Genomic DNA, 22484 nt, shown 5'->3' with positions numbered 1-22484 from the left:
AATGTGAAGTTATGTTGAATGTTTTAAAATGTTGGAAGATGAGTCCTTCTTCTCTCACTCGTCTGACCCCAAGTTTCTAATTTTTGTTCACTTAAAAAAAATGTTCTTTGTTTTTTTTTTAGAAAGCTTTTGGCATCCATGGGCAAAACCAGATGTTTATCATGTGGCTTGGTTGGTGGAGTGGTCGTCTCTCAATCAGGAGGTTGCAGGTTCAGTTTGACGTCTCTTCCTGCCAGAGTGTCCTTGAGCAAGAAATATGCAGACTGAGCACCTTGCAAGGTGTGTGTGTGTGTGTGTGTGTGTGCATGCTTTCTATTAAAATTAGAGACTTTAGAGTGAAAAGACTTTCTTGTTGTCAAACAGCATCTTGAGGCATCCCTCCAAAATATATGAAATATTCAAAATGTGCTTTTTCACACCATTTCAAACTACCAGATGGTCAGATCTAATCATCTTTTCATAAACAAGACATGAAACATATAATAAGATATCACATACACTATTTTATTTTAAAGATAATAACCACTACTGTACCGCAATAAAGACTTGCCTCTAACAAAAACCATGATATCCTATTTTATTCCCAAATTAACAGAAATATCATTATTTTCTAAACCATTAATTCTGTAAAACAAATTATTTTATATCTTTATACTTTGTATTTACGAGAATGTACTTAAGGAAAATGCAGACAGTCAGCATGTTGTAAAAGTCACAAATCAGTCTGGTCCATTTTCTTGGTGAGCTGCTGTAAATTATTAGTCTGCTGGGAGACTGAGGAGCTTCTCTCTTTTCTCACTCTATTTATGTATTACTTTTCACTTTTACAGTCATTAGCATCCCGTCTGTCTCCTGTAGTCTGTGCTCTCACCTTTCTCCTCTGTTTACTTTCCAGCAGAGCTCTGAAAGTGGAAATCTGTAATCTTTAGAGTCCTGCTTCATCAAGTCTGCAGCGACTGGATTAGTTTAAAGTCTGATACCAACTTGTTTGTTTGTTTTCTCCGTTGCTGTCCTATCCTTTTCTTTCTGTGTCCTAACCCAAACCAGAACGACACAAAGCTGTTCTGTTCTGTTCTGCAGGTTTCTTTTTGTTAGAAGAGACATTCATTTTGATACTATTGAATTGAATAACCATACAAACAAAAATACCACCATAATGAGACACAATAACACAAATTCTGTCATTTGAAAAGGAACATATGGACTTACAGTTTGTGGGACTGGGGAGCTGCAGGCCGCTTGCTCCAGACACCTGACGATATGTGATCAGGTTTTCCATTTCCTCAGTGGAGATCGATTTGACCGTTGGCAGTCTTTAGCTCTCTCCTGTCTCTGAGTGATGTTTCCCTCCGGTCTGTACTGTGAGATCGAAACTCGTTCGACTGAATGATTGTTTCATGATTAAAAACTGTGATGTGACACAAGGCAGGCCTCATGCTTCCTTTATTGCAGCATCATGTGGTCTTCAAGTCCATGACACACAATGACTTTCAATCACATTTTCACAAATTTTACCACTGTTTGATCAGTTAAGCACCATCTGAATTTGAATTTACTATCTAGTCATTTTTACATAACAGTTAAATACCTTTTTCTATTAATGTAAATAATATATGACTTTAAAGACGCAAAATGTAGCGCCATTATTCAATATATTGCACTTGTCTCCCCAGACTGGTGTGGCTGTTAAACACCGTCCAGCGAAATGAGTCAGATCCGCCGCGGTGAGAGACACTGACGTTTGACAGACTTGTTTCCCTATGCAACAAGACAGCTCTGTTTAACCACAGCAGATTAGCCAATGAAGTCAGAAATGAGAGTGTTTGTCCCATTTCCTATTTTAAAATAAGACACAGATGTTGAACCCTGATGAAGCTGAACTTGAAAAAGAACCAATGAGTGGAAAAAAAAAAACAAAACCCAAAAGGCTTTACTAATAAGATGGGAAAGTGTTTGATCCTCATTTCAGTATCATAATATGACTCTAGTGAGTACTGACTTCTCGTCTCTTTGGATTCCTGCTGTTTGTCTGTATCCATATTGAAGACATTTCATTATTTTTTGAAGCTTTTAAAACAGTTATTTGAGTTCACAGATGCTGACTTGGAAGACAAAGCAGAAGCCTAAAGCTGAGACACGTTTTCTTCTTCGCAGTTTGAGCTGAGTTGGACCAGTCGTGCTCAGCACTCGCTCGTTAGATCGTATTTGAGAAGCGATCAAATGTAAATACGATGAAGCACTCGCAGGCAGAAGACCCAATCAGCAGGCAGCAGATGGTAGGACAGTTCATTCCCGTCCAGTCGGAGGATCTTCATCCTGGAGTAGGACAGCGGTCCCACCTCTCTGCAGAAACTTGTTACGTTGAACTCTGTGGTGAGAAATGCACAAGATAATTGGTTAAAGGCCCATTATTCGTCAGCGACTACGAGTCTGTGCCTTCTGCGCTCGTCCAGACCGCTTTGATTTCACATGGTGTACCATGTGCTGGTCACACAGGAATTATTAAAGGAAACATTCCAACCACATTGCAAAATTTGTCCAAACGAAACAGCCTTCCTGCAGCCTGCAAAAAGCTCCCCTGCACAGGAGCCTGCTTTCACCATTCGGTGTCTTACAGGTGCTGCGGTGAAAGCTGAGGCGGTGGAAAACCACAACGCCCCTCTGTGCTTTCATTCAGGCATCTCGAAGAGCTGCTCTCAAACCCAGACTTGGGGCCTTGGCAGACGGGAGCTGCGGTAGCTGTTGGGCCGCTGACTAGACGATGAGGTGTGTGTTATTGTGGAAGTGTTTTCCTGTCTGTCTGTCTCGCCGGTGCACGGCTCCAGAGGCAGCTGCATCATCGATTGGGAAACAAGAGCACATGTTCGCCCTGCCAGGAGCAGCGAACCGGAGCCGCACGTCAGGTCACCGCCGCTCGGCGGTGGTGTGATTCACCGCTTGGCTCGTGGGCACGAGGCTTCGATGACGGGAGGCAAACGGAGGGAAGGAGACTGGAGAGGGGAACAGCATGTGCTTCTGGCTCCTCAGGCACCTGTACCTCCTCCACAGATGTTCGCGGCGCTCTCCATGCCTCTTCAATAACCCACCTTCCTCACATCCAAGCTACATTTTGCTTGAATTCCTCCTGTGAGTCCCTCCTCCGGCCTCCATTCCTTCTCCCTGACTTGCCTCGCCCTGCTGCCGCCCCTCCCGGGTTCATATACAGCGCAGAGGGGCGACTGTTCAAAGGGGCGGCGAGAGCATTTTCCACAGTCCTTCTGCCCTAAAGCAGCGGGGATCCTCACACTTCCCCAGGTGTTCTCACATAACTCACCAAAATGTATTAGTTCCAAGATTTATGTCCTGTTCACACGTGCAAGCAGTTAGCTCTTCACAGACGTGATTGAAGTATCATGTCAATATCCACAGTACAGAAAACATTTTGTGTGAAGTTAGTGTTGCAAAAAAATCCCAAACCAGTGTGCTTGAAGTAGCACGACAACAAATGATCATTTTACTGCAGTCGGCCTCCTCATTCATTCTGAACTGCAGGCCGCTCTGTCGTCTCACCTTGAATTGTGTTTGCTTCCAGGTAGAGGTACTGCAGCGTGGTGGGCACTGTGGGAATGGAAGTCAGCTTGTTATAGGAAAGATCCAGCTCCACCAGGCTGGAGGAGTTGAAAACCCCTGAGTGGACGCCACTGCTCTGCAGACCGCAGTGACTCAGACGAAGATACTTCAGGTCCAGGAATCCTGCGAAGCTGTCTGCGTCCAGGCCAGACAGCGAGTTGTTTGACAGGTAGAGCTGCTGGACTGAGGAAGGTAAATATCTTGGGACGGATGAGAAACGATTTCCACTCAGGTCCAGAAGACTGAGACTTCCCAGACCTGTGAGGATAAAGGAGTGTATTTAGAAACACACATCGAGACATAAATAATGATATTTATACGCTAAACACAGATAAAAGTGAACGTGGGCCCTGTCAATGGTAATGCTGCTATTACTGCAGTCGTGTTGTCGGTATTTGTGGTGGATTTGTTGTTTCGGCCAGCAACAAAGATGTATTGATGATCGAAGGAATCCAGAATGATTAATGACGCGTTATTGAGGCAAAGCTGTTTCTCATTCTCATCGGAATACCTCCGAGCTCTCCCTCTGCGATGGTCTGCAGCCGGTTCCCCTGCAGCAGCAGCACGCTCAGGTTGTGCAGGTTCTTGAAAGCGCCTGCGCTGATGCTGCTGATTCGGTTGTGGGCCAGCCGCAGCTGCCGGAGTCCGGCCGGCAGACCGCCGGGGACCGACCGCAGGCGGTTGTGGTTGGCGAAAAGGTAGCGCAGTCGGGTCTGGTTCTGCAGGGAGGCGTGCTCCAGCTTATCACTCTGGAGCTGGTTGTGGTCCAAGATCAGCCAGTATAGATCAGTAACGTTGGCGAGGACAGAGGAGGACAGCGATGAGATGTTATTGGCCTGGAAAAGAAGAGCCAGGTATTATTGTTACATAAACACTATTCATGCAATATAGTGTAAAATCAACTGCAGTTAAAGATCCGTAATGTAAACAGGAGAAAGAAAAACCACCTCAGGTGTAAGTGTCAAACCACTTTATTGTAACAAACACCAAGACCCCGTGTCGGTGTTTTTCCTACCTGGAGGAAGAGGTACTGCGTTCTGCCCGGCAGGCTGTCGGGGACGTGCGCCAGACCTCTGTGGTCGCAGTAGAGAGCCGTGGGCCACTGGATCGGACAGTCGCACTGCTGCGGGCAGGCCTGGGGGTTGTTCGCTCTGAACCAGGCCGGGTCCATCCGGCCCTGCAGACTCATGACGCTGGGCTCGCCCAGCAGGCGGTTGATCCACAGGGGGACGCCGCCGTAGTCCATGTCGGGGTCAGCAGTGGCCCGAGCGGAGCCCAAACCACCCAGCAGCACCAGCATGCAGCAGCACAGGAGGGCCATGTGGACAGCTGGGGACCCATGCGATCGTTCAGTATTCCAACAAAATGAGTTTGATTGACTGAAGCAACAATCTGTAATTTTATCTCTCTATCTATAGATATTCTAATAAGGTAGATTGTTTAGTGATCCTCAGACTTCACTTGCAGATTCATTGGGAAAAATGCAAATACAACTTTTGACTAGCTTTAAAATAAAGAAATCAATAAAAATCATTTCATAACACAACAGATTTATTTCTTTGTCTGACTTTACAATGAGGTCAAAGTTTCCATCGGTTCAATGCTTTATCTGATGACTCAACTGCTTCGGAGTGAATGACAGCTCATCAGGTTAATGTTTGTCAGTGAATGTGAAGACGCCGACATACCAACAGGGCGGTGGTCAACCCTGGGAGTTTCTCAACATATCGCAAACTGCCACTCGACAGTTTGTCGTGTTTAATCTTGTCTCGTGAAAGTCTTTATTCTGTAGGTTTTAAAAGCTGCAAACTGCCACAGTGCCTCTGTAACAACTGACTTGACCCTGGTGAAAGTATTGAGTATGTAAATGAAAAAAAGCTGCGTGAAGTCAAACAAAAGCAGTTTTCCATTCTTCACTATGGCAATTTCTTTTTTTCTCTGTCACAAATTGATAAATTAGAATCAAATGGTTGGAATACTTTAAAGCATTGTTTGGAAATGGAGCACAAGAATTCTCCAAATTTCACGTCTCTCTTGCATTCAAACTCTGGATATCGGCATGAAGAAAAGAGTCCTCCCCACACATATGTCTACAGCAACACCCTCACACATGGAAAGCACATAAAGCACACGCATGGACAGTGCTATTATATAACAGATTTGGTATAATCAGGAAGGTTTTGTTGCTTTCCTCACTGCAGTGTGACACATTAGTACAGCATGAAATGACAATTGCACAATGACACATGTTGTTTCAGTCATGTCACGTTTTGCCTATCCTGCCCGCCAAAGGATGAGAAGCCGCAAAAATGACACTTACCTGTTTGATCAGGAGCAGCACAGCAGAGACAGGATGTCCTAAATTCCAAATGAAACCCTCGGGAGCTGTATGTCAGTGTGTTTGTGTGTGTTTTCAAGCTACCAGCAATGTTTGCCCACTGTCGAATACATTCCTCTTCTTCAAACGCTGCCCACATCCCAGACCCCAGACCTCCTACATCATCTACACACACTCGCTTTTTCTTTCCCCCCTTCTCCCGGAGCCCTCAGTTAACAGTTTAACACACAACAGTTGCTGGAAACATGTTTGCAGTGGAGAGAGTTTGAAAAAAAAAAACAAAACACACACACACACACACCAAAAATTGGACAAGGAGAGCTGCAGGAAGAGAAGGGAATAAATGAAATCTGAAATAACTGGATAGGAATTCTGGTACTGGAAAGTATTCTGCAAGTGTCAGAATCAGAGCCTTTTCATAAGTTAACGTGTGCGCGCGCGTGTGTGTGTGTGTGTGTGTGTGTGTGTGTGTGTGCATGTCTCGCAGTATACGCTTTGCCTCAAGGCACTAAAGCCACAAAGTACCTGGGGAGCCAAAGAGACCATTCTGTGCTTGTGCACGAGTGTGCGTGTGTGCGTGCGTGTGCGTGTGTGTGCGTGTGTGTGCGTGTGTGTGTGTGTGTGTGTGTGTGTGTGTGTGTGTGTGTGTGTGTGTGTGTGTGTGTGAGCAGGAACACTTTTGCATGCATCTGGCAGAAGAGAGAAAAACGGTTCCAGATTCCTGTACTGAGTGCTGTGGGAAAAGGGGCAAGGTGGAGCAGCAGGAGGAGGAATCAGGCCATCCGCTCGCTGATCGGAGCACGAGAAGAGCTCCCTCTAGGAATACCAGACAGGATCACACTCACAATGGGATTTCCAATATTTACTTTTACCATAAACAAAAGCATGTGCGTGTAAACCACTCCCAGAATGTAGCATCTTGACACACTGTGAGAGGAGTTCCCCGTTTGAGTTTATATTGGAAAAACTGGAAACATAAATACTTTAATGAATCTAAACATGAGGCATTTTGTCTTTGATTATGTATTTATTTATTTCTTGGCTTTCTCGCTTCTTCCAAACTACCAAATGCATGCTTTCTAGATTACTTGGAGTCTCTAAGGTGGCCATATATGTGCCTGCGTGAGTCTGCATCTGTCTGCTGATTGCCTGAATGGCCTGATGTTCTGAACTGATGGAAATGTTTCCTAATGAAATGTTAAAGGTCTTTAAAAACATCAAGCACGTCCTGTTTACGCCTGCAATGCAGTGATTCATTTGTCGGTTACCAAGCAAGCTCACACAAAGTCTCGAATGTATACTTTGTTGTGGTTATGTTAAAAAATAAATAAATAAAAGAGATGCACATAAATCACTGGTTGTGCTCCAGGTTTGATGTCAGCGAATCTGAACGCTGCAGACATTCTCCAAATAGTAAGACATCCAGTGTGAACCGACGTGATGAACTCACACTTTAATTTGCATTCAGATAGCCTTGTGTGTTTCTTTAATACCTTAGAAAAACCCATCGCTTCCAAGGAAATATATAGAAACTTCAGACGAGAAGCTTCCAGGTCAAATTCAAACACACAACACTGTGTAAAGACCGCTACAGCAAGGTTTTCATTTCACAACTTTTCCCACATAAATATGCTCAGATATGCTTTTTTAAATTTCATATATAACAACATTTTACATATTGCTTGTTCGTCTTCATCAAACTACAACTTTTACCAAACAATATATCACAACAGCAGTGTGTTGTTTTCTTCAACAGCATTACGTTTGTCAGTAATCTATTAGTAACACTGGTGTAATTACTCTACTTACTCTATTTACTTTTGTTGTACATTAGAGGAGTTGTGGCACTGCTGTTTCTCTCTCCTCTTATCCTGTTTCCACTGCAGCTGTGAGGCCTTTATGGATCTGAATAATAAACCACAGTTTGGGATTTTTTCCTAATATATACACAAAGACATTCTAATTAATAACAACCATAAAAAGTAATACATATGTTGTTTCTCATAGCAACTAGTCACTGTTTGTTTTCATTGACTAGTACTAACTTCACAATTTTAAAGAAGTACCTGTAATCCAGTGGGTTACAGCCAATCGCTTTAAAGATTAAAGAAATAATGCTGCCACGATTCATGAAAATCAGATGAATAAAACGGTGAAAAGTCCAATGTCTAAAGAGCTCTGGATGAATTTGCTGCAGTTCATCATCATTGTTTTCTCACACAAAGCAACATGTTCAATATAAGATATTCCTCAAACAGCATGCTAAAAGAAAAATTCATCTCTTGTTGATTTCGTGTGAAAGTAATGATCTTTACAGACTTCCTCTAAACCCAGAAAAGGTTCTATATTACTGTCACGTCGATCTGACATTTCAGGCTTGATGTGATTAATCGCTTAATGTGTGTGAATGAGTCATCTTGTTCTCATGATAATTCCTTTTAGCAGAAGTCTGCTGTACCTGGCAGCACCCAACCTGTTTGGCGAGCACATCCTCAAGCTGCTGAGATGCTGTAGAGACACGCTCAAGACAGCCCAGCTCCTCGGTTCAACTCGTCCAGTTCTAGAATTCACACAACAGTGGAAGCAGAAACTTCTGTTTCACACGAGGTCTTGTTATTAACATTTTTAAGGAATGCAGCTGCTTTATACATCCGATTGTCATTATTATTGGATATTCTGTTTATTTTAGCAAATATTTGTCAGAATCTCTGACCTTTTATTGATGATTGATCTCTTACTTTATTTAATTTTGCTGTTTGACGGTGGATACATTTTCAGAATAAGGATCAAAGTTCTTCATGCTTAAATATGACAAAATGCTCCAACGGTGGGAAAAATGCATAGGAAAATTACAAATCTGTACAGAATATTTCTTAAATCAAATACAGCGATCAGAGCCACTTCACAACATTGATATTCATAATTTCAGAATTTAATTTTAACCCCGTTTTTCTTTTTTCAAGTCAAAGTCAAAGTCAGTTTTATTGTCACATATGCTGTATGTAGAAGAACAACAAAAAATAGATAATATGGACAAAATAGATCCCTCAGACTAGACTCAAAATGAGACGAAAGTTAAAGTGTTACTTTAACTTAGAAGTTTCATGTTTTTTGGGATCAGATTACATGCTGAGATTACATTTCTCAGATTACTTTCTTATTCACTCACTTTCTCTCACTTCCTACCACTTACACGAGAGGGCGCTGTGGGCTCAATCTTCAACAGCTCACTCAGCTCAGCTCAACATAATAAAACCAGCAAGTACATTAGTTTTCATAAAACAGCAATAAATAAAGACAAGTAAGTATTTTTATCTGTCATGTCAGTGAAACTCATAAATTGCTTCTTTACATGCAGTGTATTGCGAATCTGGTGATTTAAATATCTCTTCTCACTCAAATCAGCTGCTTTTATCTACATGAGAAGCAGCAGAGACGCTCCACGCGGTGTAATCTTGAACATCTGTGTGTGAATTATGCATGTGTGTCTTCTTGGACATCTGCTTTCCATCCCATGGTTTTTCTGCCCCTTTGCCCCGGGGTGCCACGGTTCAAGTTACCTGAAGCAGCCACATCTTAAAAACACCAACATTTCTGCCATATTTTCTAAAATTCATCCACTTCAGTCTCCCATTTTAGGAAGTATACAGAATATTGATCGGAATTATATTACTGAGACAAGAATCAGTTTTGCATTAGCGCCTGTTTAAGGCTGGGAGGAGAGGAGGTGCAAAACCTGTGAAGTGTAGCTTTGTTTCTTCCATTCATTTTGTAAATTCATGTACATTAAATAGTATTTCCATATTTAAGGACCGATTTGTATTTTGCAGTATTTTAAGTAAATTACAGTCCATTTTCCTTCTCACAGATTTCTACTTTAAACCAACCGACTCACCAGCAAAGTTTCTGATCTCATGTATTTGCATCATGTTGCTCATATTCAGGAGAACATCTGTCTCTGTTTGTAACATACTGAGACAGTTTTCCTCTGTTGTTAGGTGACGTATAGATTGGAGAACTCTCTTTGTGCTTTGCCTAAAGACTAGAGAATAACACAAACAGGCTGGGATGAATGGAGCATTCATATTTTTTGGTCGTCTCTCGTTGGACTGCTCGCGCTTTGTTGTATGCGATCCTCTTTGTACAGGATGAAAAAGCGAGCGTTGTCATGTTCCCTCTCCAAAATCTCCCATAATAAAAGGTTAAAGTGGGGCTTATTGTCCAGGAAATGAGGGACAGAGTGTGTAGTTATCATGAAAGATCACGACTGCCACGTATCACAAAACTTCAGGCTTTACTGACTGTTTCTCTGCTGTGTTCTGATGTTGTTGTTGTGTCTTTTTCCTCCTTTATCCTTCTCTGGAACAACGTTTTTACGAGATGAACTGCTGAGTATCAACTCTGCATTTTTGTATTGTTGCATATTTATCAGGTCCACATGAATCAGTATGGCAGCCAGATGACAAAACATCTGAATGCAATGCAGAATACAATCGACTGCAACTCTCCGTCTTCAACACAAAGTGAGTATTGATGTGATACCTTTCTGCAAATAACACACAATTTGTTCTGTAAAAAAATTTTTTTTTTCATTTTTGCTGATTTATGCTGTAGATGGGAACCCAAAGAAGCAATTTCATAAAGAGAATTTATGTGACATTCCTGTGAGGAGTTCACAGCCTGGCTGAGAGGGCCGGGTCCTCTGATCTCCTGATCCCAGCCCGGCGTTGCTCGCGACCCACACTTCAGACGAGCGGGCGAGAAGGGAGGGCTGGACGTGTTTGTATCTTCCCAGAAGTGTTCTCCTTGACCTCTCGCTTTGAAGTGCTCGGGTTACTGCCTCCCTCTCTGAATTATATCAGCTCCATCTTCGCTATTTTTTTTTTTAATGTTGTTTGCATAGATCTGTTATCTCTCCTGTCCTGAAACCAGCTGAGGTTAACTGCCTCGCCATCTCATAAAGAAAGAAAAATCACATGTTTTATTGGGAACGTTTAAAGACTGAGATGTGTTTTAAGTTGGAGTTTATGTGAAAGATGAAATCACAGCTAAAGCACTGAACGGTGCTGTTAGCGGCAGGCCCTCCGGCCTCATGCTCACACTGGTTTTGCACACAGTCAAAATATCATCTTATTTTTTAAACTACAGAATTCGAACTATCAGAACTGCAAATTAAGCAATTTCACAGCTTCATAAACTCCCGCAGTTATTGCAGAACAAGCCCACTTTTAGAGAGCTACAATAATTTGAACATAAAACGTCTCCCTGCACTTGTTAAAGAAGAGTTGGCAGCCGCGACGTCCAGTACGCATGACTGATATTCAGATAAAAGCTCCTTGCACAAATTTGCTGACAGTAGCTGCTCCTGCTGCACCTTGATTCAGCTCTCATAAGTTTGCAGTGCTTTCTCCACGTGGTAGATATTCGCTCTGTCTAGTGCAGGGGTCTACAACCTTTATGACCAAAAGAGCCTTTAATTTTTTTTTTTTTTTAATATATTTTGCACCAAGTCGAGCTGGTCTGGAGCCGCAAAACACATTTAACCTTTAAAATGAGACAGCTCATGAAGTTTCATGTATAGTTTTGATGCATCTACAAAAACTATATGCTATCATGATGCATTTGTGAAGTATTAACTGCAAGTCAGAATAGAGAATATTTTATAACATTTAACCTATTTTGGTATCTGATTTTAATAGTCTTGCTCCTCTTTTCAAGGTTCTTTTTTGCTGACAATTTTGAAATTTTAGCAGTTTTAATCATTTTACCTCTTTTTAAGCGGTTTGACGTGCTTTTTCCAACTATATTAAATTTTCTTTTAAGAAATTCTAGACATTTCAGTGATTTTAAGCCGCTTTATTTTTTTCCCTCCATTTCTTGTGGTTTAAGCAATTTTTTCCAGTTTTACTTGTACCTTTTTTTGAATCCCTTTTGAACCAAGAGTGACTGATCATTCTGGAATGTACTGTGGTGTGTTGCTATAATAAAACCAAGTTAAATTTTCTGAAAGCTTCATGGAGCCACTGCAGAGGGACTGAAGAGCCACATGTGGCTCCAGAGCTGCAGGTCACAGACCCCTGGTCTACTGCCTCAGCTTAATCCAGGGGACTCAATTAAAATAATCAAAAAACAAAAAAACAAACCAACACTTTTTTTGTGTTTGTATGCATGACTTCATGACAATTTCAACAGCCGACAGGCTGTGCATGTCATCACAAGCTTTCCACAATTACAACACGAGATGCAGCATTTGGAATGTTCCACCTTGGATTAAACTGCGGCTCGTAGCAGGGTTGCAAACATTTGTCTGAATGAAATATTAATAGTAACATTACTTACAAATTACACAGGCTCAAATTACCAACCCAGTGTGTTGAAACTCTACGGATGTGTTACTGTAGGAAATGACACCCACTTTTGCACATTCCTTCCTTTTTTGAGTTTCTGCTGAGGGCCACACTACAACAACAACAAAATGTTTTATTACAGTACAGCTATTTGATTACTTTATCAAGCACAAATATCAAATCTGCAGCTCAGATGATCGCTGCCTTATCAAAGAGATTTCAACAGAACGGCGTCGACGCGCGGACCTGCTGATGACTGTTGCTGCGGTTCATCTGAAATTCTCACTAATTCCACTGCATGTAGGAGGAATTTCATCACAGAAACTACAAATCCTGTTGCATCATACCTGAGACGGCTCTCATGTCTTCATTATTGTGGAAGAGACGCTGCAGGTTACAGGTTTTTCTCAGCAGTTACATTACAAGGAATTACCTGCCTCACCTACAGCTATAATATGAGAATGCCAAAAAAAAAGATTTCTGTACACTCACCACTCATCAACACAACAGAGGAGAGTGCTTTAAAACCGTTCTCCATCACAGCTGTAATGCGCTGCAGACATCTGGTTCTTTCTTCTCCCCCTTTATTGGTGTCAGCTATAAAACCTATTACTCTCAGACATTGGACACAATGGCTGCAATGAGTAAGAACCATCCTGGAAAACATGTGCAAGGCACCCAGCCAATTTACACAACTGTTTTTGTGTGTGTGTGTGTGTGTGTGTGTGTGTGTGTGTGTGTGTGTGTGTGTGTGTGTGTGTGTGTGTGTGTGTGTGTGTGATATATATATCATAAGCAGATCTAATGTAGTATTTCAAAAGCTTTGTAGGAGATTTAAAGTGCCGTGTCTGTATTTCAGTAAATATAATTCTGAAAAGATTCATACTGAGGACTCTTCCTAGAAAACAGCTCCAAGAACCAGAAGGCAGTTAGTTGAGCAAAGCTTTGTACGAACATTGAACACTGAAGACTGTGTCGTAGCATTGAGGAGGCCCCGATGTTTTCATTAACAATAATGTTTTTTTTTTTTTTTTTTTTTTTTTTTTTTTAAATTTCATTAGTTCATCCACATTTTTGTAAGCAATCTCAGTAAGTTAATTCTTTTTAAAACATCCATCCTTGTGATGTAGCGGTTCGTGTCACAGGATAAATATTTATGCCTTCTTCTGAAAAATGCATTTTTTCCCACCCTGTGCTGGAGTGGCTTTCCTCCTGCTTCTGCCCTGTCCTGACACAATCTAAAAACATGATTTGTGGGTGACTGCTGACTCTAAATTGCCCATTTCTGTGAATGTGAGTGTTGTGCGGCTGTCTGTCTTTCTGTCTTTCTCCCGACTGCTATGGGACTGACCTGTATGGGAAGTCTGCAATGCTGGATGACGGGATGTATCAGATGGACTGATGGGTTTTCACACTCAGGTTTTATTGATACTCTGCAACATCTGGGCAGAGACCGCACACAAAAACAATAAGCTCTTGGCCAACTGACAGTGATTAATAATGCGAACCATTCCTGGTGTATAGACAGACATTGTGAAACTGGATTTGAATCTGAACCAACTGAACCTTCTGTGAAGACGCTGCATGTTATGCCTGTGGTTGTCTGGGTTTTTTCCACTCTGGCTTCCTCTCTCAGCCGTACGTGTTAGGTTAATCAGTGACTGTAAGTGATAATGTGCGCACAGATGATTCTTTGTTTATCTGCGTTATCTCTCGGCGATAGATCTACTGGAAGGCTGTCTGGGGTTTAATTCATGCTGAGTTATTTCTACGATTCTACAGTTTCATTTAGCAGACGCTTTTGTCCAAAGCGACGTACAACACAAGCAAGAATTCAGACATAAGACAGAAACCATTAGTAAGTGCTTCAATTGCTTCAAGTGCAATATTTTCCAGCTTCATCTCCACAGGGGGAAGAGAGTAAAGGAGATGGCTGGATGTGAGAATATTTCAGCTTCGGGAAGATTTTTTCCCCCGCACCTATTTCTGTATGTTAAACCAAGGCAGGGTTGCATGGAAAAGAGAAAACAGCGAATGAAAGCAGCTCTATAAATTAATTTTGGCTGAAGGTAGAGTAATTTAAGACTGCAGAGAGTGTGACTTTACATTCAGGGAGTGCAGAAGAGTTTTTCATTTTTATTACCAAATGCACATTTCAGTCTGTTTTCAGTCAATGGTTTTAATTCATAAGGAGGTTAACTTGGCCAGTTTATAGACCACATTATCAGTCATACATTCGCACAGAGACGATCAGTGAAGTGAAAGTTGAGAAATCAATGCAGAGAGTGAAACTGAACTGCTGAAGATGGTGACCTTTCTGACAGAAAACACCAAAACAAAACCATTCATTTGCCCACTAACCTCACGCACCGCTTCATCTCATTATAAGATAAAAGAGAGAGATGAAAGAAACTGTGTGGAGGAATGAGAGATAAATCCGAGCTCACTGGTTCAGACGGGGCTGCAGTTGGAGAGAAAATACAGACACAGGAAGAGGCCCACATTCAGACCAGGCAGACAAAACTAAGACTGTCACACATGTTTTCATTTAACCCTTTACAAGATGTAAGGTTGTTGGAGTCGGACCCACTCGGAGTACGAGACTTTCTCTTTGGCAGGGGAGTCTTTTTCTAATCAAGACGCTGAGTGCTGTCGTATTTTGTTTTATACATGATCAAGATAATCCACTTGAACAATACCTGAAACTGATGAATGTTGCTCCATATACAGATAGAATCAATAAATAGTTGTTATTATTAGTTCAGATCTGACTACTTCAGCCTGTGCAGATGTGCTTTAACAAGTGTTTGTTTTCTACTTCTACTGGTTTGTTACCGGAACGTGCAGCAGTACAAACACAGCTTTAGAAAAAAAACCAAACCACTTGAGAACCTGTATTCTGATGAATCTCTGAAGCGTTTGTCTTCACCTGAGAAACAACAGGGATCGACAGGACATCATTTACTGGCATTCATCAGAGCTGGAGCAGGAGAACTGATGAAGCTTCACTTCATCTAGCGTCTGCCTCTACTTCTCTTTTTTAACTTAACTGTGCAGTTCCAGATATTGAGTTTGTGTTTTCTGTCCAGTGCTGAACTGCCATGCTCTGCAGAAACCTCCCTGTTATATTCCAGGTTTATTACACCGTCAGCATTCAAATTATACATATTTAATATGGTGCAAAGTCTGGACTTTAAAAGGACGTTTTGACCTTTGTGATATATCTGTTGCCTGTCAGATGGTGAGCCCAGCCATCGCATGAAACAATAAAATGATTCCTGGGTTTTTTTTTTATTTTTTTATTTATTTATTTTTTATTTACCTTAACAGTTTCTTTGCGTTTGATGAGGTTTCATGTTCCTTTAAGATAATGTTTTATATCGCGTACTTTTTTATTCCAGAGTTGACCTTAAACCAACACTGTGAGTTAATTAGTTAAGCATCTACAGCAGCCTCTTCTCTCTGCAGTAATAATTACAGGAGCGAGAAGAGCTTCAGGTCAATGAGTACAAGCCGTAAGGACATCAGGTGACGGAATCGCAGTTTAAGCCGCATGAGAAAACTCAAGTTCATACAGACCGTCTTTACCTTCCACACTGACCAACTGTGTTTAACCTGGGAAAGCAACAACTTTCAAATTCTTATATTTCTTATTATACATGTCCCTGGTGCAAAACACCTTCTCCAAAGTAAAAAAATTTCAGTGAGATTCAGTGATCTGATTCTTGAAATCAACCCACTTGTTGGTCCATTTGGAGATTCTATAACTTAATACAAAACTCAAAGAAAGAAAAAAGAGGAAAGGCTAGTTTTTCCCTTTATTGAATTCTTTTTCTTTTAAACTTAAATGCAAGGAAAAAAAAAAAAGGTAACATGTCAAAGCAGAGAGCTAGACTGAGATCTGCAGGCTGGTTCATTGTGGTGAAGAAGTGGGGTTCACTGACTGGAGTGTGCAGCCCCACAGATGGGAACAATCCCTCAGAGCCACACATCATTCACATTAATGGAAAGAAGAGGCTCTGGAGTGGGGAGTGGGCTGGGGGGCGGGGGGGGGGGGGGGGGGGGGGGGGGGGGGGGGGTCGCTGCTGCTGCTGCCATTCCTGAACACACACAATGGGGTGCAGGCGACTGGACAAGGGGGTGGAGGGACTCACAGGGGTGGAGAGGGGGCTGGCATAACGGAAAGGAGGCAGGGAGGGGGGAGAAATGTTGGGTGAAATCTACTCCGAGTCCCCTCTAGTTCTGAGCAGAGTCTGAGAGAGGGGACAAGGAGGGCCAGTGTTGCTCCGCAGGTAGGTGGGTGCACGTGTGTGTGAGCATGCCTGAGCTCTTTTGTTCAGTACATAATGAGCCCTCATTCGGTTATTTTTTAAAAATTTGAAGGTTAGCAATTGGAAGTATTTGACAGGATAAATAGCTTTCCCTCCTTCTTCTGTTTTTTGTGTTCCTGTGGAGTAAGAGCCCCAAAAATGTGCCTCTCTGCATGCGGCTGCTTCTAAAGCAAATCCAGAATCTGTGTGGCCTCCTCGGTCGTTCATCAGGGAGGTCAGATTTGAGGGCATGGAGTTACAGATATGGAGAGTAGCAGGAACAGCAGGTTGTTCTCCAGAGGTGTAATGAATGTTCTAGTTTTTGATAATTTAGTGGTTTCGTCAGGATCTTGTTTCCTGAACTCAGACAAAATGTTCAGTTTTACCATTTGCTCACTCTGCTCTGTGGAACTGATGATGTTTGAAGAAAAAGTGTAATCACACAAAAACAAGGACTCTCTGTATCCTTTTCACTACAAAGTAACCGTCTTGCAGAACCGGCCCTGCTGAGCCACCAGGTTTCCACCTCAGCCTGGAAAAGACAAACAGATCAGTGAATCTGGAAAAGGGATTACGTTTTTTTTCCCCCCCTCCTCCTATATGCTGGGACGCAGAACCATGAGTGTTCATTTGGGTGCAGTCAGTAGCTGCAGCAGGACAGTTTGTGAATCACTTCTTTCGACTGTTCATGCCTCCGTGTCTCTTTGTCTTCCTGTGCCAGACTACAGCGGAGTCTTTGACCATGCGTCTGGTGATAGCCTTTCTCCTGTCTGCCCTGCTCCCGGTATCTCTCTCCCGACGGGACCCCCTGGGATGGCTGTATGGACCAAGGGCCCAGTCGTACTATCCGGCGTCCCTGCGGGCAGATGCTTCCGCCGCCGAGTGTCCGGAGGAGTGCGACTGCCCCCCCTCTTTCCCTGTCGCCATGTACTGTGACGGGCGGGGCCTGACAGCCATGCCAACTATTTCCTCCCGCATCAAATACCTGTACCTCCAAAACAACGCCATCACGGCGATTCCGGACGCCACTCTGGCCAATGCCACCAGCTTGGTGTGGCTCATGATGCATCACAATCAGCTGGCGTCCGACGCCATTGGCAAGGAGGTACACCTACATCTGGTTATGGGCATTTCCAGACGCACATGTGGGCTCTGAAGCTGTGATGCTGGTCCAAATGATTGTCAGATGGCTGGCAGACTGGGCCAACTTTTTTTTATTGTTTATTAATGAAAAAGTGTTTTTTTTTCTTTGTCTAGAATTTTTTGTTTTTAAGGTCTTTAATACACCTGCTCCCTCATTCCTAGTTCTCATTTGGCAAAACACAAGCAGAAACAAACCTGTATTTCATTAACTAGTGAGCAGTTACTGTTGAAGTATGCGGATAGTAGTGGGTTCTCCTCTTCATTTTGCAGGTATTTTCGAAGCTGGGGACACTTGAGCGTTTATATCTGCAACACAACAATCTGAGCAGCATTCCTCCAAGCCTGCCTCGCACCCTGCGAGACCTGAGGATCGACCATAACAAGATCGAAAAGGTAAACGGCGGCCGTGGGCACTGTTGTTCTCCGTCCTCTGTTTACTTGCACTCCGAGAGAGATGTCGGACAATAAACGATTGCAACGGTTGCCTAGGTAACACCTGCAGACCTAGAGGGGATGGATAACCTCACGATCCTGTATCTCCATGATAATGCTCTCACAGACATCGGCTCATCGCTGAAACCGCTGAAGTCTCTCACACTCCTGGACATCAGCGGGAACAAGCTGACAAAGGTAACGGTGTATCTGTGTTTACAAATGTTGAGGTGAGAGGTCCTGACCAATGAAAATGCTGTGTGTGTGTTTGTGTGTGTGTGTATGTGTGTGTGTGTGTGTGTGTCCATTAACTGGCGCAGGTCCCTGACGGTCTCCCTGAACATCTGCACCAGCTCTACCTGGAGTCCAACTCCATCGACTCGCTGCCCGATGGTTTCCTGGGCGGCTTCACTCAGCTGCAGTACGTCAGGATGGCGCACAACCAGCTGACAGACAAAGGCATCCCGCCGCACGCCTTCAACGTGACGGGGCTGGTGGAGCTGGACCTGAGCTTCAACAAGCTGGAGAGAATCCCGACCGTCAGCTCCACGCTGCAGCACCTCTATCTGCAGGCCAACCAGATCAAAGGTCAGAGGCTGAAGTGGATTCCACTCATTTTCTTGACTTATTGAAAACAATAGTTTTAACAAAGAATGTGGTTTTCAAGATGTACTGAATATGTTTAGAATGAATATCAATCAGTTATGTTTTTTTCATTCTTCCTGTAGAGTTCACTTTGGGCAGTTTCTGTGGTGTGGTGGACGTGACAAACTTCTCCAAGCTGAGAACGCTGCGGCTGGAGGGGAACGAGATCAGCCGAGAGGACATCCCCTCAGAGTCCACGCTCTGCCTGCGCCAGGCCTCCACCATCGAGATCTGAGTGTCTCAAACACTTTTTGACAGCACGTTTGTGAACATAGCTTCAGTTTAATACAAGCAGCTTGATGCCAAACCACAGCAGGAGGTGTGAGATAGTCGGAAAGTTACTCCTGAGAAAAGACCGACTTCTTCATCTTGTGAAGAAGCCTCCTTATCCATCTTTGTAGTTTTAACTAAATTGCATCAATTATTTTGCACATTAGCTTATTCATTTTAGATTTATTCCTTGAACGAGTATCAATGAGATTTTTTTTTTCCCAAATAAAGAGCAACTTATGTTTCTAGTTCATTTTATCAATCATGTGTATTAATCCTCAGCGCCTGAGGCCTTTCCTGAGGATTAACCTCATTTATATTCTATTATCGTCTCAAAACTAGTTTTTCTTCCTGTATGCCTTTTAGTGTTCTGTTTATTACATTGATGATTTAAAAAATAATCTAACATTACGTAAAAACAAAAATCACTATCATGTATGCTGCATGAATCATCTTATTTCGTTGGGATACAAAAAGTGCTGGAATTTCGTCAACATCTTATTTTTTTTTGTGCAGTGAAATCATCTTTTATCTGAGACGAACAAAAATAGTTCCATGTGACAGATGTCTTCATACTTTTCCCGTAGCTGATAAGATATGAGTGGTGTTCCTGTACGTTACTGTAAGCATTGCATGGATAGAGTGTATCATAGTGACAAAGGGTTTTTGTCCTTAAGCCCATTGCAAACCAAATAAAGTTCAGGATTTATTTAAATAATCGATGTGCTTTTTTTCTTTATCTTATCTGACACAATGGTTACTGTCCTTTCATCATAAAGCTGCGCGCAGTTGAATGATCTTGCCTTTGACTGTGAGTGGACAGTTTATTGGACTGAAAGACAATTTGTCTAGAAAAGACGCACTCATCTGGAACGAATGTTAAACTGACATTTCTGTGAAAACAGCCTCAGATGAAACAATCAGTGTGTTTTTAAACACTTATCTCATTAATATCTCCCACTGTTATTGGATGACTGGAAGTGAAGGCTTTTAAAACAGAGTCCTCCGCCTATGAAACGGTTGACAGTGACACGTCTGCTCCAGACTGAGTGAATCCACAAAAGCTGCATGATTCCCGGGAAATCTCTTGATAGTGGCACAAAAAAAAAAAGTAAAAAAGAGTCATAGATATAAGAGAGTCTCTTGTTGTGATACTGAACTAATTAAATGTTTTTGTCTACTTTTAAGCCTGTCATCACATAGAGTACATAAAGGGGAAATATTTCTACAAATGAAATCATATTAAACTATCCCTAAAAACTCAGCAAGATCAATTTGGTTTATGATTATTTTAAGCTACATTTCCCCCTTTTAATCATTTATTTACAAAGAAATTAAATTACATGTGTTTTTGTAGTGATCATGATCTCTTGATTTTTTTAGAAATGTGCATAAGGAAAAAAAATCAGATAAGAGTAATTACAAAATAGAATAATAAAACGCAATGATGTAATGCAGACGAAATAAAATGTAACACCATATTAAATGACGAATAGCCCTCATGCATCTGATTCACAACCTTAAAATAGCTTCTGTTTTCACAATAAAAAATTCTTTGCTGAAATTCCAGACATTTATTTATACTTTCAAAGCGCATTTGAGATCTCGCTGAGGCGATGTGTGGAATGGGGGGAGGGTCGAGAAGGGCTCCTAAATCACATGTCGCTGGTTAACTTGTGATCCAACATTAAAAGCTAAAAAAAACCCAACTTACCTAACAGACAGGAGTGATTACAAGCACAGACCTCGCTACGTTCAGCATGTTTGTTTCATATAAAACCCGTAGCAGCTGAGTGACTCTGAAGAGAGAGGGTGAACTCACAACAATTAATCATCAGACGGTCAATCCATGCTACAAGCAGTCTGCATCATTTTTTAAATCAATTTTTTAGGAGTAATCAGAGTCCGTATGCATCTTTTATTATTATATAATCTTCTGCTTGATGTGGTTAAATGGTCAACTGAAAGCAGGCATTGATCAGTTCGACCCAGGAGTGGTGAATACGAGTACAAATACTTACGGAAGGCAAAAAAGAAAAGGAAAGAGGTGGTGGTGCGGTTGTGGGTTGCCATATTCACGCATGCATGCACACATACATATGCATTGTGCATGCACACAAGAATGTGCGTGCACGCGCGCGCACACACACACACACACACACACACACACACACACACACACACACACACACACACACACACAGAGACATTGTTCTTGAAATGCTATGTTTGCCAGTAGTGACATTACAGCTTAATCATTAGCAGTGTCACGGATCATGGTTGAACTTAAAGTAACAGTTTTCAAGCAAAGTTTAGTCGAGTCACAAATCAAAGCATTTTCTGAATCTAAGCAATATGTATTAAAGCTTGGAAATACTTTCAGTTTTCAAATAGAAACTGGAAGTCCTGGCATTCAACCATCATTGATGTAACTTAGTCACTCTTAGTATTTCTTATATATTTAGTATTTTTAGGACGAGTTTAAACAGTGAAGGCAGTAGAGGAACTTGAAGATGTTGATGTCGGGGTGAAAAGCTTAAGTTCATAAAAGAAATAACTACTGATGAAGAGTACAAATACCTGAAACATCTACATAATGACTGTAGTAATGAAGAAATAGTTATTTACTTACCACCTCATTTAGTGTGCCAAACCATGAGGTCAAAACCATGTAATAAAATGAACAGAAATCCTACAAACTCACACTCACAGCTCCCAAAAGCACACGCATGAGGAAGTAGGGGTATTAGTGATAAACCTCAACGCTTTAAAGATATTGCTGAATTCTGCAAAGCAACCAGTCTTCACAGTCCTGTTGATTTAATTCACTTCATGTCTGACACTCATCTATCAATAATTAAGAGAATGCACACGAAACTTTTGACCCATGCAAAAAAAAAAAAAGAAAAAAGAAGCATAAGCTGTCGTTCCCAGGACTTGCGACAGTGGACTTCAGACTTTACCATTGAGGGGCTTCAAAGGAGGTGCTCAGAATTTAGAAGTATTGTCGTTATGTGTAGGCATCAATGACCCCTAATGATTTCTGTTTATTGCACCACTCCCAGCAGTCGCGGGGACGGTATTGCTTTGAGTCACACGAGTGAACACATACCGCTAGACAATGAGAAAGAGATACGACTCAACTCCTCTGTGTCTTTATCAGTAATACGCCGCCAAGAGGCTGACGGTGACGTTCTGCAACAGTGATCACACAACATTTAAAGTGACACTAACCAGCTGAGACTGACTGGGTGCGATGGAAACTTCCATCACCTTCATGTAGCGTTTGTTGTAGTTGAAGAAACACACGCGCCCACCTCCTGGGGCGGACCAAGGGAGGTGATTGGTTCAATAATCTCTCACTTTTGTGTGAAGTAGACACTTTAAATG

The 22484-nt window shown here is 42.1% G+C and overlaps 2 protein-coding genes across 2 annotated transcripts; one reads left to right on the top strand and one right to left on the bottom strand.

Moving 5' to 3' along the window:
* Positions 1-2041: 2041 nt before the first annotated feature.
* Positions 2042-6077, bottom strand: LOC115388868 (lumican). The gene is made up of 5 exons (XM_030092169.1): positions 5930-6077; positions 4625-4938; positions 4121-4445; positions 3550-3867; positions 2042-2368 (listed from the first exon to the last, which is right to left on the bottom strand). Exons 2-5 carry the CDS (start codon positions 4928-4930, stop codon positions 2217-2219), a joined length of 1101 nt encoding a protein of 366 aa, XP_029948029.1. The 5' UTR covers positions 4931-4938; positions 5930-6077; the 3' UTR covers positions 2042-2216.
* Positions 6078-16542: 10465 nt separating this feature from the next.
* fmoda (fibromodulin a) lies at positions 16543-19485 on the top strand. The gene is made up of 6 exons (XM_030091892.1): positions 16543-16586; positions 17326-17709; positions 18018-18140; positions 18237-18377; positions 18500-18767; positions 18908-19485. The coding sequence occupies exons 2-6, from the start codon at positions 17347-17349 to the stop codon at positions 19057-19059; spliced, it is 1047 nt and encodes a 348-aa protein (XP_029947752.1). The 5' UTR covers positions 16543-16586; positions 17326-17346; the 3' UTR covers positions 19060-19485.
* Positions 19486-22484: the final 2999 nt, after the last annotated feature.

The sequence above is a fragment of the Salarias fasciatus genome, chromosome 5, assembly GCF_902148845.1.
Source record: "Salarias fasciatus chromosome 5, fSalaFa1.1, whole genome shotgun sequence".
NCBI lineage: Eukaryota > Metazoa > Chordata > Actinopteri > Blenniiformes > Blenniidae > Salarias > Salarias fasciatus.
The sequence above is the reverse complement of the archived record's forward strand: the minus strand, read 5'-3'. Positions and strand labels throughout refer to the sequence as shown.

Excerpts from the sequence above, each read along its gene's own strand:
- LOC115388868 (XM_030092169.1), bottom strand. The coding sequence starts at position 4,930 with ATGGCCCTCCTGTGCTGCTGCATGCTGGTGCTGCTGGGTGGTTTGGGC. Across the intron at positions 3,868-4,120 it reads CGCAGAGGGAGAGCTCGGAG|GTCTGGGAAGTCTCAGTCTT; the intron begins GTATTCCGATGA and ends TTATCCTCACAG. Across the intron at positions 2,369-3,549 it reads GGAAGCAAACACAATTCAAG|AGTTCAACGTAACAAGTTTC; the intron begins GTGAGACGACAG and ends TTCTCACCACAG.
- fmoda (XM_030091892.1), top strand. The coding sequence starts at position 17,347 with ATGCGTCTGGTGATAGCCTTTCTCCTGTCTGCCCTGCTCCCGGTATCT. Across the intron at positions 17,710-18,017 it reads CCGACGCCATTGGCAAGGAG|GTATTTTCGAAGCTGGGGAC; the intron begins GTACACCTACAT and ends TTCATTTTGCAG. Across the intron at positions 18,768-18,907 it reads GCAGGCCAACCAGATCAAAG|AGTTCACTTTGGGCAGTTTC; the intron begins GTCAGAGGCTGA and ends TTCTTCCTGTAG.